Source organism: Mixophyes fleayi, chromosome 2 (genome assembly GCF_038048845.1).
Source record: "Mixophyes fleayi isolate aMixFle1 chromosome 2, aMixFle1.hap1, whole genome shotgun sequence".
Classification (NCBI taxonomy): domain Eukaryota; kingdom Metazoa; phylum Chordata; class Amphibia; order Anura; family Limnodynastidae; genus Mixophyes; species Mixophyes fleayi.
Window position 1 is genome coordinate 164,381,515 of NC_134403.1, and position 19,922 is coordinate 164,401,436.

At 42.9% G+C, this 19,922-nt stretch overlaps 1 protein-coding gene across 1 annotated transcript in view; it reads right to left on the reverse strand.

Annotated features, from left to right (window-relative positions):
• The window catches only part of CBLB (Cbl proto-oncogene B), a 134,132-nt gene that overhangs the window by 34,549 nt on the left and 79,661 nt on the right, over positions 1-19,922 (reverse strand). The window contains exons 9-11 of the mRNA XM_075194907.1: positions 13,491-13,691; positions 11,881-12,063; positions 604-957 (exon numbers count right to left, since the gene is read on the reverse strand). Coding sequence (XP_075051008.1) covers positions 604-957; positions 11,881-12,063; positions 13,491-13,691 — 738 coding nt within the window. The remainder of the gene's footprint in view (positions 1-603; positions 958-11,880; positions 12,064-13,490; positions 13,692-19,922) is intronic.

Here is a 19,922-nt window from a genome sequence, read left to right on the forward strand (position 1 = left end):
GTATTTAGGTCAGGACAGAAATACTTATTTAGTTGTATGCAAAAATTCCCCCTCTGCATCCAGACACACTGCCCTCTCTCACACTGCCCCCTCTGCCACACTGTCTCCCCTCCTCTGCTCTGTCACGCTGTCCCCCCTCCACTGCCCCTCTCACCCCGTGTCCCCCCTCCACTGCCCATCTCACCCCGTGTCCCCCATCCTCTGCTCTCTGTCCCCATCCTCTGCTCTCTGTCCCCCATCCCCTGCCCCGCGCCAGGCGCCAGCCATAAAAAATAAAAAAAAGAACACAGAAACTTACCAATCCGTCGGGCCCCGGGACCCAGCAGCCTCCTCTCTCCCGCAGCTTGTTACTGTCGTCGATATTCAGTGACAACTGCGGGAGAGAGGAGGCTGCTGGGTCCTGGCGCCCGACGGATTGGTAAGATTCTGTGGGGTTTTTTTTATGGTTGGCCCGCGGCACCACAGTGACAGCGCCACGGCACCCCTGGGAGCCGCGGCGCACAGTTTGGAAACCGCCGCCCTATCCTATTCGCAAAATTAACACCTATATTCTATAAAGGGGGAGGGGGGGGTTAATATTTTTAAAACCAACATTTTCCTTACCCTTATGCTTTCTGATGGTAATTCATGATGTTTATATTGTTTGTACATAAATCTGGCATCAGAACTCAAATGTCTCATGTGTCTCCCATTTAAGATTGAATTAGCAGTTTTCCCAAGTTTAGGAGAGTTGTCAAATGTCACACGACATGCACCAGAAATGTCCCTTGGGCACCAGGCTTCAAGGGGCATAGGCTGGTCTCTACAAGGCACATTTTCCACATGATGTAAATGTCTACATGTTCTGCCGTCATGTGTAATTGGGGGTGGTCTCTCTGGCGGGGGAGGAGGTTCTCTTAAAGGAGGTGGTGGTGCAGGAAGTGGTTTATCTTGTTTTCGGACCATACATGGAGAGGACTAAACAAAAAACAAAATAAAGATCATTAAAAGTATAATAACGCCATGTAATTTTAGGTTACTCTGCATACACCAGTACAGGTAATTTTCCATTTAAAATTGTTTAGTGGTTACAATTTCGCATACAATCATGGGAGTCTTGAGTTGGTCAAAAATACTTTTTATGGCAAGTCAAACAGTAATTTGTAAACTTAAAAGGCTTGTACACTCTACCTTCTGTGAACTCAAATTCCTGCTTTTGACAGGTATTGAAGCTAGTGTGATGAATTAAAACAGCCAAATTGAATACATTTTAAATTGTATACATTTTATGTTTTGTGAATAGGATATATTTTTAAAACCCCACTTTTTTATTTCCCTATATTCTAAATGTGGCAATTTGTCTTCTTTACCAACTACACATATTGCATTCTCTATAATATTTTGTGGGATCTTCTCTTGCTCTACAAAAGATCACTGACAGCACTCAGCACATTAAGCTTACAGTGTCTGATAAAGCAGGGCCATCTTAACAACATTATGGGCCCCCGGGCAAAGCAGTGCACCGGGGGCCCCCCCCCACACACACACACACACACACATATATATATATATATATATACACACACACACAGATATAGATATATAGTGATAGAGATAGATAGATGTACTTGCTCAGTGACCCTTGTAGGCTTTTTTGCCCCCGGGCACCTGCCCATCGTGCCCAATGGAAAAGATGGCCCTGTGATAAAGCACAAGATGCCGGTATCATTTTATTAATAGATATGCAATAATATATGCATATAGGCATGATTTAAATGGTGCCCTACAGATAATTCACAAACAAGTAAGGAAATTGTGGTCTTGTCAATAAATCCATGAACAGAATTATAAAAAAAAGTAATAATCCAGCTTTGGAGGTCGTGTCTGCTAATATAAACAGTACATAGCCACTTGGTTCTTATTTAGTGGAGGGTCAACTGTGCTCCCTAAATCTCTGCAGCCGCATACAAATGGAGTAGGAGAAGGGGGTTCGTTCCTCCCAGTCAGTGCTCTCTTGGCGCAAGTGACATATGGAAATCGTTAAACAAGAGAAGAAAAAGTTATAATAAAACATACGTTTTTACTACGCTACAGAAAAGGTTCAATGTTCTGGCCAGAGCAGTATTTGTGGTAAACGCAGATAGTCACTGCGAAATAGACTTTTTTCAAAGTAAACCAAAAGCAAATAATAACCACAATAAAAATACAGGCAATATGTATCCTATGTTTTACTGTTTACATTTGCTCGGGGTCTTGCCCTGACGGGGAGGATCCGAAGACTCTACTCCCACTTGTCCCTGGGCCACTCTCAGGCCACTTGCCCTTACCCACCGGCTCTCCCCCCGAATGGCTAGACCTCTGACCAAACTCACCGTTTATAACTTAGGAGGCGATCCCACATGTTTCACACTCTGTTAAAGCTATGTTAGTTCATTTCCCTTTTGGATTTGCTTATTTATCTCGTTTTCCTAAGATTTGCAACAACACATGATGCTGTACTACACCTGTCCATTGTTTAGCATATAACTATATATGTATATATATATCTATATATAAGCTGTCCATACACCTTGTTATTCCTCCTCTTGAGGGAGGCTGCCATTTCGACGGACATTGAGCGGCGAGGTTTCGCCTCTGTGTAATGGTTTTCTATTTAGATTCCACTCAGTTGCTGCTGGGTGGCCGTCGACATGGTTTTGTTCCACTCCTATGTTCTTTGTAGATTTAACATAATTCATAATCTACTTGTTTTTCACTGTGGTGATCTTTACTCAGTTTTTTGTTATTTTACTTGTGTTTGGTTTACTTGTAAAATGTTTCATTGTTTCTCATTGGGTAGTCTCACTACTCCTTACTTGACCTGCTATCCCGCTCCCACGACCTCTTAGCGGTCGATTTTTCCGTTCATTTTTGGCTGTCCATGCCTTGCCCCCCTTTTCCGGTACCTATGTTGTGCCTCTCGTTTCAAATCCGGACTGGCTTCCCTTCGGGGAAATTGGTCTCCCTCTTTTCCTTTTCTATCCCCTTCCTGTCCCTATTCACTAGCCCTCTCACTCGCTCCAAGCCCCCAGACCCGCCATGACTCTCAAAATTATCTCCCTCAATACTAATGGCCTCAATTCTCCCACCAAACGCACAATGGCCCTTCAGCACTTTAAACGTCTTAAGGCAGATCTCGTTTTCTTACAGGAAACACACTTCAAGATCCCCCACCCTCAATTGACATGCAAGACATACCCTCATACTTACTATGCATCCTCTGATTGTAAACAAAGAGGTACTGCCATCCTCATACATCGCAACACTCCTTTCTCACTGGAATCTCAATACTCTGACCCTCTAGGCAGATATCTAATTCTGGTTGGATCTCTAGGTCGCGCCAAGCTCACATTAGTGTCCCTATACGCTCCTAGTGTGGGGCAGGGTGCCTTTTTTCCCGCATTTTTTGAACAACTTGGCTCCATATCTCAAGGTCAAATAATTGTAGGTGGCGACTTCAATTCCACCCTGGTCCCCGGGATGGACCGCTCCTCTATCTCCTCCTCCTATTCCTCCGCTCACCGAGAATCTAAAACTCTGGTATCCCTACTCAAATCTTATGACTTCTACGATGCTTGGCGCCTCGCTCACCCCTCTGGCAGACAATACACTCACTATTCAGCTCCACACAACATCCACACTCGCATTGACCTCATTCTTATAGATCGCCTTACCACCCAGCAACTTATTGATTCCGACATCCTTCCGGTTAGCTGGTCGGACCATGCTCTGGTCCTGCTCGAAATCGCCTTCCCCCGTCCGCGCTCTTCTCCCCCAAAATGGCGATTGGATGACTCCCTACTTCTAAAACCCGATCAGATCTCTTCCATTTCCGAATCCATTAAGGAATTTATCTCTTTGAACTCCTCACCAGATATTTCGCCTTCCATTCTCTGGGAAGCACACAAAGCCTCCATACGCGGCACACTTATTGGGCTTTCCGCCTCACGCCGCAAAGCTGAACTCTCTCGCATCGCGGATCTCGAATCACAAATCGCAGCTCTAACGGCACTACACGAGCGCTTTCCGAAACGCAAGACCCGACTCAAGCTGAGTGCTCTTCGCGGGCAGTTACAACAAATTCTCTCCAAAAAGGCGGCCAAAACTCTTGGTTGGCTCCATCAGAAGTTCTACGAGAGAGGAGATAGAGCGGACAGACTCTTAGCCCAGAAGCTACGAGATAAGCGCACCCGCAACCGTATTGACTCTATCAAGAACCAATCCGGAGTTCTCACCTATGATCCCAAACAAATAGCCGACACCTTTAGAGACTTTTACACTTCTCTCTATAACCTCCCCTCTCAAATTTCTGACCCGGTATCCTTACACTCTAAAATTAATGACTTTTTATCCTCAATTGCCCTGCCCTCACTTACCACATCACAATCTGATTTCCTTAACAAACCGTTTACTGCCGATGAAATTGCCCAAACCATCAAAGAACTCAAAAACTCTTCAGCCCCCGGCCCCGACGGCTTCACGGCCGTGTACTATAAAAGTTTTTCCAACTTCCTTATGCCCATGATTCTCGAGCTCTTCAACGCCATACTCCTCGGCTCTAAGTTTGATCAGGCTACAACTCGGGCAGACATTGTGGTTATACCCAAGCCTGGACGCGACCCTCAACTCTGCGGAAATTATAGACCTATTTCCCTGCTCAATGTTGACCTCAAATTATTTGCAAAACTCCTCGCTAATCGCCTGAACTCAGTCATCACCTCTCTCGTTCATCCCGATCAGGTCGGTTTTATTCCGGGCCGCCAGGCATCGGATAACACCCGGCGAGCAATTGATCTGACCTACGTCTCCAACTCACGCAAAATCCCCACCCTACTTATAGCTTTAGATGCGGAGAAGGCTTTTGATAGGGTGGCCTGGCCTTATATGCAGCGGACCCTCGAGGTCATGGGCCTGAAGGGCCCCTTCCTTCAGGGCGTTGCCTCCCTGTACTTTAACCCGACCGCTTCCGTCCTGGCTAATGGCTTTCAGTCCTCTCCCTTTGAAATCCGAAATGGTACGCGTCAAGGGTGCCCATTATCCCCACTTATCTTCGCACTTATGATCGAACCTCTCGCTCGTAAAATCCGTATTAATCCTGACATCTCCGGTGTTCGTGTGGGTCCCTCCGAACATAAAATATCTCTATATGCGGACGATATTCTTTTGTCAATCACAAACCCTATCATATCTCTTCCAAACCTACTCAAGGACATTGCTCTCTTTGGCACTCTTTCCAATTATAAAATCAATGCCTCCAAATCAGAAATCCTGGACCTTAACATCCCCTCTACTCTTCTATCAACCCTTAAATCCAGCTATGATTTTAGATGGCAACCCCACAAACTAAAATATCTCGGGATCTATCTTACTAGACTCTATGATCAATTGTACGCGGCAAACTTCCCCTCTTTATTCTCGGCCATTAAGGCTGACCTTTTAAAGTGGGATAAACTCATTATCTCCTGGACTGGCAGAATAAATTCCCTTAAAATGAACATCCTCCCTCGACTTCTATACCTGTTTCAGACCTTACCCCTCAAAATCCCTGCTAACTCCTTTAAGCTCCTTCAACAAATGGCCACCAAATTTATTTGGTCTGCTAGGAAGCCTAGAATTCGCATGCAGATTCTCCACAAATCTATTCAAGATGGGGGCCTGGGCGTTCCTCACTTTCTCAAATATTATCGCGCTACTCACCTCACCCAGTGTGTTCTTCTTCACTCTCCTCCAGGACAGCGAGTTTGGGTCGACATTGAATCCGCTCTCTCAGACACTATCTCGCCCTCCTCGCTTCTTTGGCTTAAACCCCAACATCGGCCTCCTTCCTCACGTCTCCCCCCTCCATTAGCATTCTCACTGACCTCTTGGACCCACACAGTCTCCTCATATAATTTAGCTCCCAACTCATGGCGCATGACGCCTCTCTGGAACAACCCCGCCTTTCCCCCTGGACTCCGCCCTATTCAATTTTCTCACTGGACGCGTTGTGGCATCAACTTCCTCTCTGACATCAGGCCATTGCCAATCTTTCCATCTTTTACCGATATTCAAACGCGATTTCGTATCCCTTCGACCTGCTTCTTTCAATACCTACAACTTCGGCATTTCTATAACTCTATCCGGTGTACAGTCGCTGATATACATCTAACTTCTCCCTTGGTCTCTTTCTGTAGCCTTCGCTCCTCTTCTCAGGGCCTGATTTCCACATTCTACCGCCTCATGGTAAAATATAATTGCCCCCCTAAAGATTCTCATGAGCTCAAGTGGGAGGAGGACATGGGGGAGTCACTCTCTCCCGGAGAATGGGTTAAGATTCGCCTGAATCTCTCTAAGACCTCTATTTGCATCAAGATCAGCGAAAACAGTCGCAAGATCTTTTACCGCTGGTATCTGGTCCCTCACCGTCTTCATATGATATACCCAGACTCCTCATCGCTATGCTGGCGCCAATGCGGTCGGGAAGGTACCCTGTCTCACATATGGTGGCATTGTCCAAAACTACTTCCTTTCTGGAAGTCGGTCCATCGGTTAATTTTTGATATCACTCAGATCTCCCTTCCGCCATCTCTGTCGTATTCCTTACTTCCGCGCTCTATTCCCAAGATATCAAAACCAACTCAGAAACTCATCACACATATACTCAGTGCTGCTAGATGCCAAATTGCTCTATTTTGGAAAAATCCGAGCCCTCCCTCTCTGCCATCGGTTATTAACCGCACATGGCAGGTTTACCATATGGAGTATATGACTAGCATTCTCCGCCACACCCCCGTTCAATTTAACAAGGTCTGGAGTCCTTGGACGGAGTATTACGGAGCCTCCTCCCCTCTCGCATTTTAAGGCCCTCAAGCCCCTACTATCATTCCTAAACCGTGTCATGGTTCTCCACCTTCTCCTCATTTCACTTTTCCTTGCTTTGGCTAGTGATTCCCCCCGTCCCTCTCACCCCTATTCTTTCCTCTCTCTTTCCCCTCCCTTCTCTCCTCTCTAAATCTATTTTTGCTTCTTCATATCATTAATAATATACTGTTTATATTTCGTGGAAACTTTGTTGCAGCTCTCTGTCACCTGTATTGCCTGTTTCCCTTTTTGTCTGTTTGGAAAAACTCAATAAAATATCTTTTCAAAAAAAAAAATACAGGCAATAAAACAAAGATATTGAATGATTACCACTGTGGACCTCAATCAAGAAATAACCCTTCTGGGAAACCATATGTATTCTGAGAACCATTCTTTTTAGTCTGTATTTTGCAAGGATAGAAAATAGTTTGTCTGTATTGTCCGGGATTGACCATTTATCACCAACCAACTAAAGGGAGAAAACCATGTTTTGAAATATTGGGCTTGTTATTAACTATCTTCTATCCTTTCAAAATACAGACATTGAACCTTTTCTGTAGCGTAATAAAAACATATGTTTTAACATAACTTTTCTCTCTTGTGGAACGATTTACATATGTCACTTGTGCCCAGGGAGCACTCTTTACAACTTGGTTCTTATCACTAGCGTTGAAGTAGACAAAGAATTAGAAACTAAACTATTATTATTATTATTAATATTTATTTATAAGGCACTACAAGGCATCCGCAGCGCCGTACAGAGACAAACAAAATCACAATACAATGGGAGACAGCACAGTACAGTAAACACAGCAACTCAGTACGCTCAATGCACAGCTAGAGAGGGCGGGGAAAGGGGAGGGAGGATCCGAAAACGACGGGGCCCAAGAAGGGGGGCGCGGAAGACAGGGAGACCCCCAGGGGGGAGGAGGGAGCGAAAGTGGACGTGGGGTGGAGGACCTTTGAGGAGGAGGGCTAAGTAGCTGGAGAGCAGAGTTAGAAGTGGTGGAAACAGGAGGAGAGATGGCCCTGCTCAGAGGAGCGTACAATCTAAGGGGAGGGGTGGACAGACAGAGAGACGGAGGGGAGAGAGGGAGAGTAGGGGGACAGAGGCAGAAGATAAGGTAGTAAGTTAAGTGGGAGACAGAAAGGCTTTAAGAAAAAGGTGGGTTTTTAGGGCCCGTTTGAAGCTGGACAGATTAGGGGAAGTTCTGATGGAGGGAGGGAGCTTGTTCCAGTGGAGGGGGGCAGCGCGGGCGAAGTCTTGGATACGCGCGTGGGAGGAGGTTATAAGGGGGGAAGAGAGGCGACGGTCAGAGGCAGAACGGAGAGGGCGGGATGGAGCATGAATAGAGAGGAGGGTGGAGATGTAGGGCGCAGTGGAGTTGGCGAGGGCCTTGTAGGTGAGTGTGAGGAGCTTAAAGAGGATTCTGAAGGGGAATGGGAGCCAGTGAAGGGCTAGGTAGAGGGGGGAGACAAAAGAGGAGCGGCGAGAGAGGAAAATAAGCCTAGCTGCAGCGTTAAGGACGGATCGATGGGGATCGAGATGAGAGTGGGGGAGGCCAGTGAGGAGGAGGTTGCAGTAGTCCAGGCGGGAGATGATCAGAGAGTGGATAAGGCATTTGGTGGCATCTTGGGAGAGGAAGGGCCGGATGCGAGCGATGTTGCGCAGCTGGAAGCGGCAGGATTTAGCAAGAGAGAGGATGTGGGGGCCAAAGGAGAGAGAGGAGTCGAGGATGACACCAAGGCAGCGAAGTTGGGGGACAGGTGAGATAGAGGTGTTGTCGACAGTGATGGAGAGGTCAGAAGGGGATGGGGTATGAGAGGGAGGAAAAACTATGAGCTCAGTTTTGGCAAGGTTAAGTTTGAGGAATCGAGAGGACATCCAGGAGGAGATGGCAGAGAGGCAGGCGGACACCCTAGAGAGGAGGGAGGGAGAGAGATCAGGAGAGGAGAGGTATAGTTGAGTGTCGTCAGCGTAAAGGTGGTAGCTGAAGCCGAAGGAGCTGATGAGTTCACCCAGGGAGGAGGTGTATAGAGAGAAGAGTAAGGGTCCCAGAACAGAGCCCTGAGGGACCCCAACTGGAAGGGTGGATGGGGGGGAGAGAGACCCAGAGGTGGTGACAGAGAAGGAACGGTGAGTAAGGTAAGAGGTGAACCAGGACAGGACTGGGCCGGAGAGGCCGAAAGACTGGAGGGTGTGAAGGAGGAGGGGGTGGTCAACTGTGTCAAAGGCTGCAGAGAGGTCAAGGAGGATGAGAAGGGAGAAGTGGCCCCTGGCTTTTGCAGAGAGGAGGTCATTGGTGACTTTAGCCAGGGCAGTTTCAGTGGAGTGAAGGGGGCGGAAACCAGACTGGAGAGGATCAAGGAGGGAGTATTCAGAAAGGTAGGAGGTGAGACGGCTGCAGACGAGCCTCTCAAGAATTTTGGAGGCAAAAGGGAGAAGAGATATGGGGCGATAGTTCGAGAGAGAAGTGGGGTCGAGATTAGGTTTCTTAAGAATGGGGGATACGAGAGCATGTTTGAAGGAGGAGGGGAAGATGCCAGTGGAGAGGGAGAGATTAAAGAGGTGAGCGAGGTGGGAGCAGGTGGTGGGGGAAAGGGAGCGAAGAAGGTGGGAGGGGATGGGATCCAGGGGGCAGGTAGTGGGGGGGGGAGGATAAAATGAGAGAGTGGACTTCCTCGCCGGTGGTGGGACGGAAGGAGTGGAGGGGAAGGTGGTTGGGGGGGGAGGACAGAAGAGTGGGAGGGGTGGAAGAGAGAGTGGAGGAGGAGATTTCAAGTCGGATGGCCTCGATTTTAGAGGAGAAGAAGGAGGCGAAATCAGAGGCAGTCAGGGAGGAGGGGGTGGGGGGAGGGGAGGGGGCCAGGAGAGTGCTGAAGGTGGCAAAGAGGCGGCGGGGGTTAGAGGACTGGGAAGAGATGAGGGATTTAAAGAAAGATTGTTTAGCGAGTGAGAGGGCAGAGCTGTAGGATGAAAGGATGAATTTAAAGTGGAGGAAGTCAGCCAGGGAGCGGGATTTTCTCCAGTGACGTTCGGCGGAACGGGAGCATTTTTGGAGGAAGCGGGTAAATTTGGAGTGCCAGGGTTGGGGTTTGGAGCAGCGGGGGTGGACGGAGTGGGCAGGGGCGACCGCGTCCAGAGCGGAGGTGAGGGTGTGATTGTAGAGGGAGACCGCCTGGTTGGGGCAGGCCTGGGAGGAAAGGGGAGAAAGGAGGGTATCGAGAGAGGAGGACAGAGAGGCAGGGTCAAGAGCATCGAGGTTGCGTATGGACAGAGTAGGTTTGGGCAGGGGGGGGGGAGCAGGAGAAGAGGAGAGAGAGAAGGAGAGGAGATGGTGGTCGGATAGAGGAAAGGGAGAGATGGAGAAGTCGGAGAGATTACATAGGTAGGAGAAGACAAGATCAAGGGAGTGACCAAGGCAGTGGGTAGAGGAGGAGGTCCATTGGGTGAGACCAAGGGAGGAAGAGAGGGTGAGCAGTTTGCTGGAAGCAGGGTAGGTGGGGTTGTCGATGGGGATATTAAAGTCACCGAGAATGATCGAGGGGAGATCGGAGGAGAGGTAGTGAGGAAGCCAGCTAGCAAAGTTGTCAAGGAAGAGGGAGGTGGGGCCAGGAGGGCGGTAGATGACAGTGACGCGGAGATGGATGGGGTAGAAGAGGCGGATGGAGTGAGCTTCAAAAGAGGAGAAGGAGAGGGAGGGTTCAGGGGGAATGACACGAAAAGTACAGGTGGAGGAGAGGAGGAGGCCAACTCCACCGCCAGGGCGGGCACCAGGCCTGGCGGAGTGGGTGAAGGAGAGGCCACCATAGGAGAGGGCAGCGGGGGAAGTAGTATCAGAATCGGAGAGCCAGGTTTCTAGTACTACTACTTTGTCTCCTTGACAAAGACCGCTAGACGGTTGAAACGCGTCGGAGTGATAAGACTGATTTATGGGATTGTATTAAGAGCCACGCCAGCTATCTTCTTTGAAGGCATCAGAGTATCAGTTATCCCGGGACATTTACCATCTTATCCTGTACTTGATGAACTAAGAATTTGATCTCTGGTAGGAGCATTGATATTACACTCTCTTGTTTTTATGTTTGATGTTTTAAAATAAACTTTGGAGTTTTTTAAACAATTTCACGCTAGATCTGGTTTGTCTTTCCTCCCTTGAATGAATTTTCATCGATATATCGATATTGGAGAGGAAGACTACTACGTGATATTTCTTGATTAACCTTCAAGCTGAGAGGAGGTTCCTTTATCGCCCATATGCCTTTGTGACTCAGTGATCTGATGAGAGGATTTTCCCTACTGTTTGTGATCCAGTAGGAATCCACCTATTATTATTATCACGATGGTGATATGAAGCTGCACATCAATTATTCAAGTTGTGAAATAACCACTTCTCATTTTTATTTGGGATCAAGGATCAGATTGTGAATTTTTCTGATAGACATTTGTTTTTTCATTTCTGTTTGCTCTATCCGTGAGGACGCTGAATGTCTTTATTTTTTCCTGTTATAAGATCCTTTTAAGTTGTATACCCCTTTTTAAAAGATTTCGGCTGCATTTAGGATCATAGAGCGCTGCTTAGGTGGTTACACATTGTTTATATATACTCAGTACTCTTATCGTCCCACCCCCTTTGGTATATACTTTGGCATCTGAGGCCGTTGGCTGAAAACTTCTTCTTGGTATCCTAAACTCTACCTCCCCAAAGGAAGTGACAGAAGGTGGCAGAAAAGGAGGAACAGTATTTAAGGACCGCCTTCCCCTCTCCCCATAAATCTATTAGGTTACATAGTGTTGATACATGTTATCCAGTTTGTCTCCTACCTTTACTCTCCTTTTTATAAATAAAAATTTGGGAAAAAAATATCAACACATTTTAAAGATTTTACACAGACATCTAACATATAATGTGGACACACATTCTAAATACTTGAGGCAAGTAACTTCTGAATATCATACATTGTATTTCAGCAAAAGATGGATTTCCAAAAGGTTATGTTTCCCTTCTTTAAACATTTTACCTTTGGTGACCCCATAGGACTGGCACAAGGTGAGCGAACCACTCCTTTCGGAAGATCCAGTCGTGGAGGAACAGGTGGAAGGTTGAGATGGGGGATTTGCAGAGGATCAGAGAGAGTTTTTTTCCTTTGTGAAAGGGGGGAGGAACCAGGAGATGTCACTGGTGAATTTTGTCTATCATTCATCTACAAAACAAAAAGTAAAATTATTAAAATCTTAAAAAGAAATATTTGTTTTTTTCTCCATGGATTTGAATCAAGCTCCACTCAAACTCAAGGCATGTATAAAGCATGATTAAAGGAAGTACTCAAGAATATCACTGGACTGAAAGACACTACAAAAGAAGAAGACACCCTAGTGTCATACTCCTAACTTTAAAACACTGTTTTTCAGGAGTATGTCAAAAAAGGTTCATTCCAAAGGTTTCTAAATAAATGCATGTAAACACGGCCAAGAAATACACCAAGATTAAATTGATCTGAAATCTTTTTTTCTAAAGTGTGTCTAGGCCTAGGTATTCTTGAAGCTATTTTTTGAATAATGACAATTAATCAAAACAAATATTGGAGTAATCAGTAATACAGTGAGTCAGGCTACAAGTCAGCTACCTTTCTATTGCTATATATATGCATTTAAAACGACCTTGGTTTCAGTTTTATTTTGGTCATTTCCAAATTATTTACTTTGTTAGTTACGGGTCTTTTCCTCTCTTTTTGCTTCCAGCTAATTACTACATTTTAAATACGCTTCTATATTGAAATGGGCAATCCAGCTTAATAGCTGCACTGAAACCTTTTGAAACATGTTTGTTTGCCAATCAATGGAAGTTTTACTGACGTTTTATTCAGCAATATTCTCTTTTAAACAGCAATGACATTCAGCAGCATTAAAGAATTTTCCTTGTAATTGTGATGCACACTCCTGCATTAAAGAGGAAAATAAATATATTACACAATCCGATACGCATCACATTCTTGTCACTGAGGGGATTTGATTAAGGGTTTCTGACATACAAAGTTATATTTTAACAGCGTAACTTCTTATACTTTTAATGCTATAACTCTTTAAAGATAATTTTTCCCTCCCTGACTTATTGTGAATCTATTCTGAGTTTACAAGAAGGGAAAGATTGTGGCTGTATATGCTAAAAGAATGCTATATGCTATAATATGTAATATTATAATATATTATAATATATTATAATATATAATATGCTAAATATGCTGTTGTCCAAATATTAAAAAAAAAACCAAAAAAAACAAAACCTATAGAACCTAACATGAATTAATTTTTGCTAATTGTATTGGACACCTTAAAAAAAATGTTTGCAACTTTAAAAGTTGCAAACATACAAGAACGGGTATAATGTTGGACATCAGGCCTTTCCGTTATTTGAAAAATACATAAATATTATGTCCTTTAGGTCATGTCTTATAGCTTCAGTCAAGTGTTTATTCATAAAATATGTACAAAAAAAATACCTCAGAGTGTGAGCTGTGTCTTACTCACAATCATGCTCATTTTCCCTGCAGCGACACTGCATGCAAAGCAAGCACATTACAAAGCCATCCATAGCTCTTATCATAAAAGACTTACAATGAATTTGCATTACCTTTCTCACAGAGGCCAGCCTGTTCATTATCAAGCATTCTTCCCGCTCATCCTCATCATCAAAGTCCAGTATTGGAGTACCTAAACTATCCAGAATGCAGCAGCCCCTGCTCTCGTCTCTTGGATCAAAAGGGTCGACTATAATTGGTTCGGTACCCTTGATTTCACAACGACAAAAAGGACAGCCCTGACCATCAGATTCCTGCGAAGATCAAAATGATAAAGTCTGAACAAGCGGAGTATATAAGCTGCTTCTCATATTTAAATTGAGTATACGATACAGAACACACATAGGCATTTCTACCCTAGACAAATATTTTGTAAATTATTCAGATTTCTGCTGCCTTTGTCATACAACATATTGATGTTATGTGCAATTTTTTTACTTTAAAACCTCCGTAAATCTTGAAAAAATAAAAAATTTAAGGTACCAAATAATAAAATTTTCATCTAGGTAATCTAATCTGCCAGATGCAAACCCTCAATTCATAAGTTGTGGACAAAGTTCTGATCAGAAAATTATATTTTTTAATATAATGTTTTTTATTGAAATAAATATGTACAGTTTAAGTAATGTTCTGATAAGTCAACGTTTCACTCTTTTTTTGTCTTATGCTAACATAATAAAATACAAAGTTGCAAACTAACGAAGTTACAAACCCCAGGGGGGATTCAAGTGGGAAAAATGAGTAGGGAAAGAACTTTAGACCAAATTTATATTCTCTATTGACAATATCATATGGTTTCTTCTAACCACAATAAAAGTTCATTTATTAAGTCCTTGAGACTAATTCAGACAATGGGAGGTTGACATACTTAAACTATCTCCTATCCAAAAATTAGAGAGACCCTTTAGTTTTGATCATTTTAATAATGACATTGTTGACAACTAATTAATAGAAGACATGTGGCTTGTGGATTCTATAAATTCAAGTCAATAAAACCATGTTGCTGACAGGATAATGTCTTCTATTGACATATAAAAGTCAAGCCCATCAAGCCAATTATTCAATATATGTTGGCGTGGTTCATTCCAGAACTACCACACAATCTATTAAATTCAAAGCGGAATAAACAGCTTTTACAGCATTATTACAGTTTTTGTTATATTTAGAGATTGTAATTTTAAATATTCTAAAAATACCGAACTACAACATCTTTAGAAAAGAATCTATTTTATTTAACGTAAACTTTATATACTGTTCACGGTAAAATAATGTTATTCCCTTTTATTTTTTTTACAGAGAGCTATGCCAGAACACCCACTTAGCATTGTGAGAGGATCTACACACCTAATGCCCAAGCCAGTGTCAGGGAAGGTTCTTTATACAAAAATAGTTGGGTCATTTTTCTTGAAATACAACCTAACAAATAAAAACCCCACACCACAGAAAATTATTAACATGTGTTATCACATGATATACAGTTTGAGTACAGCTACCTTGTATTCCAGTTTTCCTAGGAAATTCATTTTCTTATGCTAGAGGTCTTTAAGACAGAACTTTTATTTTCAAAGACTGCATACTCCTAAGTGTCAATGGCTTCCAATAATTGTTTTATATGTATGTGACATACAACTTGAAGCATTGGGTGCTTTTCTGTGTCAAAATGACAGGACTGTGAAACATTTAACAATAATGTTTATTTCCAGAACAATATTCCACAGCACTGGATAGCAAGAAAAATAAAGTGTACACAAAATAAGAAGAACAGATACAGAGGTGGCGAGTCAGATGTGGAGCAGTGAAAGAAAAAGATCAATCTCATGGCAAACGTTTTAACAGAATGACTCGGGGATAGGATGATGAAATGAATGGCAATTAGGAGGAGCTTGCAATATTCAATGCAAGAGATGATGAGAGTGGAGAAGAGTCAGAAAGGGGTGTAGGCTAATAATGTTTCCAATGTGGAGGTGACAGGACAGCAATAGAGATTTGATGTGAGGAATGAAAGAAAGGGCAGTGTAGACACATAAAGCAGCTGATAGAGAGTGTGGTGTCAGACGATGAGGGAAATTGGGTGGGTGTTCTGGAAGGGGGTGTTAGATGAGGAGTTCCATTTTGGACATATTGAGCTTTGGGTAGCACTGGGACATCCATGTAGAGATTATTATTTACTCATTTAGAAGGCACCACAGATTCCATAGCGCCTGATACAGAAGCAAGTAACAAATAGATGAAGTAACACATAAGTAGCACAGATGAGTGTGATTACCAAAAGACATGACAGGATGTACAAGGCAGACAGTCAGTCTGTAGACAGACTTGATACAATAGGTATAGAGGACCTTGCCCCTGATTTCTTACATTCCAGAGGGAGGGAAGATGGCTGGACAAACAGAATAGTAGAGAAGAGGAAAAGTTGGGGTAGGAGAGGTAGACAGAGTGTGTTGCTCACCAAAGTCAAAAAAACAAGCCCACATGTTTCGGAGTTTCAATCAATTTAAAATCCGCTATAGAACTATATACAGGCAGATAATACACAATGTATTCTTATTTGCTTTTTATTCAATTGTGGTTACTAAAAGTTTGTTTGCATGCATACTGACAACTGTAGACTGTCCTGTTCTGGATATAGGGTACAAAGAAGTTGTGCAGATGACGATCTCAAGTCAATGTGTGAGCGGTGATACTTACCCTTTATGTAACTGGTCCACGTAAAGGGTTACTTTTACTACCTGAACGCTAAGTGTAGTAGCAGCAGCAGCCCCACAGTTGGTCTAAATGACCACCCATTCTGTCATTCAATTGGAAAGCAATGTTCTGATTGAAAACTGCTCCGGCATTTTTAGGGAAGGAGGCGTGTCAGAGAGACAGGAAGTAGGCTGAGGTATTAAGCTGCAACTTGACTGGCAGAATACCAGTGGTGGGCAATGAAAGGGGAATAAAAAAGGGCAGAGGAGAGATAAAAGATATAGTCGAGGGGAGAAGTGGGAAACCTGGAGCAGAACACGAGCATTTAACTAAAAAAAAACAACCAAATTGAATAAAAATGATAGGATAAAGGAGGAGGAAATAAAGATAGATAAAACTGGTGAAAACGATTACGATTACAACAGGACAGCTGAATGGAAAATGGAAGGTGCAAGAAAATTTCAAAAACAGCATAAGGGATGGATTATATTCCTAAAAACGTAGACAGAAGTGCATACTGTTACCAAGTGATTTGTTTATTAACAAACACGGCCTTAAATGGAAAGTTAACCTGTGTTATTTTTTATTGAAAGTGTGTGTCAAAGAAAATGCAGCCTTGACTGTGTAATATTATTGTTAAGAACAAAAAAATCATTTTTCAAAAATAGTGGAAACTCTTTGATCACTTGTCAAATGAAACTGTGGAAACAGAATTAAAGATTCAATACCTGAGTGATTGTATACCATTTTCCCTTACTGTCAGCACCAGTAATAAATGGAGTTTTCCCATTTTTAACCAGAAAGGGAAAAGCAGAAACTGGCTACTGGTTTTAAAATAAGTCTGCTGGCCCTGTGACATCATGACAAATTGCTCAACAAAAAACAAAAAAAAAACCACAAAAACTATAATACGTCATATAATATTGAACCTCAGTATACATAATTATGCCATTCCCTCTAGGCACCTATATTTTTTAGTATACACTGTTAATGCAAGTACATAACATTAGGTTTTCCATTATTCATGTTTTACTGACAAATAAAACCTGTATGTGTTGCAAATATCCCCCTGCTTATTAATGGTGTCTGCGATCATGCAATTTTGACACTGCATGATTAAATACAGCTGGCCCAAGGATCATCCAGGTCATAAGATCCCAGTCTGACATCAATTACAGAATCAGCTGAGAGTAGAATTCTACCACATGCCTCCAATTTAAAGTTGAAAGAAATTTAGGCGAACGTGAACACCACTTCATGTTCGGGATTAGCCATTGATTTTGCGATGTGCTGTTTTAACTTTTATGACAGCGTTTACTAGTAGAGGGCAGCTGTTTCACAGAGACCATACAGATGTAGCGTTAAGCTAACATATGACACCACACAACTTAATTCATGCAATGTGCATTGACTAAAGGACACTAACGGGCCCCAGCTAAATTTCATCCAATGTAGCTGTGAAGTTTGCAAAATGGACATAGATAATGAAGCACGACAAGACTGGCCAGTGGGCAGCCACCTTAAGCAGTATTGTATGCCCAGCTGCTGTGGATCTAACAGGTTCATTTGCAGCTAGAGAGCCCCAGGTTGTTCAATCAGTATCAAATGACCACTGCATATGTACAAATTAGAAAAGGTTCTAGAACTTGAGGGGGCATCATTCTGAACATTCTTTAATTACACTACTCAACAGCCATTTTGCATCTGACATGATATATATCAATTGCCATGTAATTGTGTGTTTAGAATCCAAATATATCTTCAGAAATGTGATAGCACGTAAGGTTTTTGAGATATTTTGAAAAAATTAAATTCAAAAAGTATTTAACAACAGTAAGTCCTCAGCAAGACTACCTTCGTCAATACGTGTGTGTACCGATGTTAACAGTTTAATGATTCAGTTTGGTGTTCAGCATAATACTAGTGAGCGGCGACTGTTTATTGATTCCTTGAAGAATAGTCTGAAAGCAGGTACTCCATAATGGGAACAAACTCCCTTCAGTGCCTGTGGCCTATGCAGTGGACATGAATGAAACTTATAAAAGTATGGCAGTGTTGTTGGAGGGAATCAAGTATGAGGATCATGGATAGAATCTGTGTTGTGACTTAAAGGTAGTTGCACTGCTGTTAGGTTTGCAAGGTGGATTCACAAAATACTGCTGTTTTCTGTGTTTCTGGGACAGGAGAGAAACTAAAAATCACTGTCACAAGGAAGTGGCCAGAAAGAGAAACCTATGTTGCTGGAGAGAACAAAATGTCAGGTACACTCCATTGGATGAACCGCATAAAATCATTTTTACCTCCGCTTCACATTAAGTCCGGCCTAATGAAGAATTTTGTGAAAGCTCTGAATAAATAAGGCCAGGCTTTCAGTTATCTGAAGGAACAGTTTCCGAGGTTAAGCGAAGCAAAGCTAAAAGGCGGCATATGTGTAGGCCCCCAAATAGGGAAACTGCTTACGGATGAAATATTTAACACTAAATTGTCAGAAATTGTGTCTGCTGCTTGGTCCTCCTTCAAGGCTGCTGTGCGTGGATTCTTAGGGAACATAAAAATGAGGCCAACTACTTGTCCATTGTAAATGAACTATTGAACATCTACAAGAACATGAGTTGTAGAATGTTACTTAAAATTAACTTTTTACATTCATTACTATATAGACTTTTTCCCTGACAAACTCATTCTCACAATGGAGCATCGCTACAAAGGATGCCGGGACCCTGCAATGATGGAGGACTACTGCTTGTTCAGACCAATGCGACACTGTACAAAACAGAAAGAATCAACATCCTGGTGAAGTAAAGTTGTTGGAGAGTAATTTATTCAATAAAACTATATTTGGGCACCATCTATTATACTGTGAACACTGGAGTGACAATGCTGTTAATCCTATCAACTTCCATGGCTGTGACAGCCAAACTGAGCCAGGATAAGACCCAACACTTTTTATTCTGAAACTAGTGGCATCTGGGAGGGAGTGCACTGTTGCATGCGGATTCTGTCTCTTTTAGAAGCACCAGACCTGCCCTGGTCAGCCTGGGACTTGTTTTCACTATAGCAGGGGGTTACCACACGCAGTCTTCCTGTACACGGGAAACCAGTGCTGGGACTCTGTTTGAGGATTTGGTGGGGGTGTATGCAGCCCAGTCTTCAATTATTTTTACTTTTCTATTACAAAAAGAGTAGCAGCTGTGGTCGGAGCGGAAATATGACTGGCAGTTTTCCATAATTCAGCAGTGTGTATTTTTCTGCAACTGCCCATTACTTCCTGCTGCTGATCCATTTAAAATTAGGTTTAACAATATATATTATCATTATCTGTTATTCAGTGTAAACTGCAGTTTTCTTTACAATCTCATATTTACAATAAATCAATAGCAAATCATGCCATGGTATGGCAAGTAAACCTAATCAATGGTTTAACATTACACAAGGAAAAATTGTACTGCATGGGTTACAAGATGGCAAAATTGCTCTGCATTATTATTAAATTATTTGATGCATGCTACATATGTAAGCTCCACTGAGGTCAATGGCCAATCCCCAAAATGCAAACAAAAAAAAAAGTTTATAACGCATTAAACGGAATAAAGTTGAAAGCTATAGCATTGCAGGAAAGAATCCTACACACATGCAACCAGAGTAATATCACAGAGTAATAATAATGTGTATCAGATCAGTTGTGACCTTCACAAGGTGATACAAAAAGACAACTGAAAAACTGAATCTTAATGATTTTAGGAAGAAGTAACATCAGTGTGGGTCACCTAATATTAGTCTTCATTGATCTAGTTCAAATT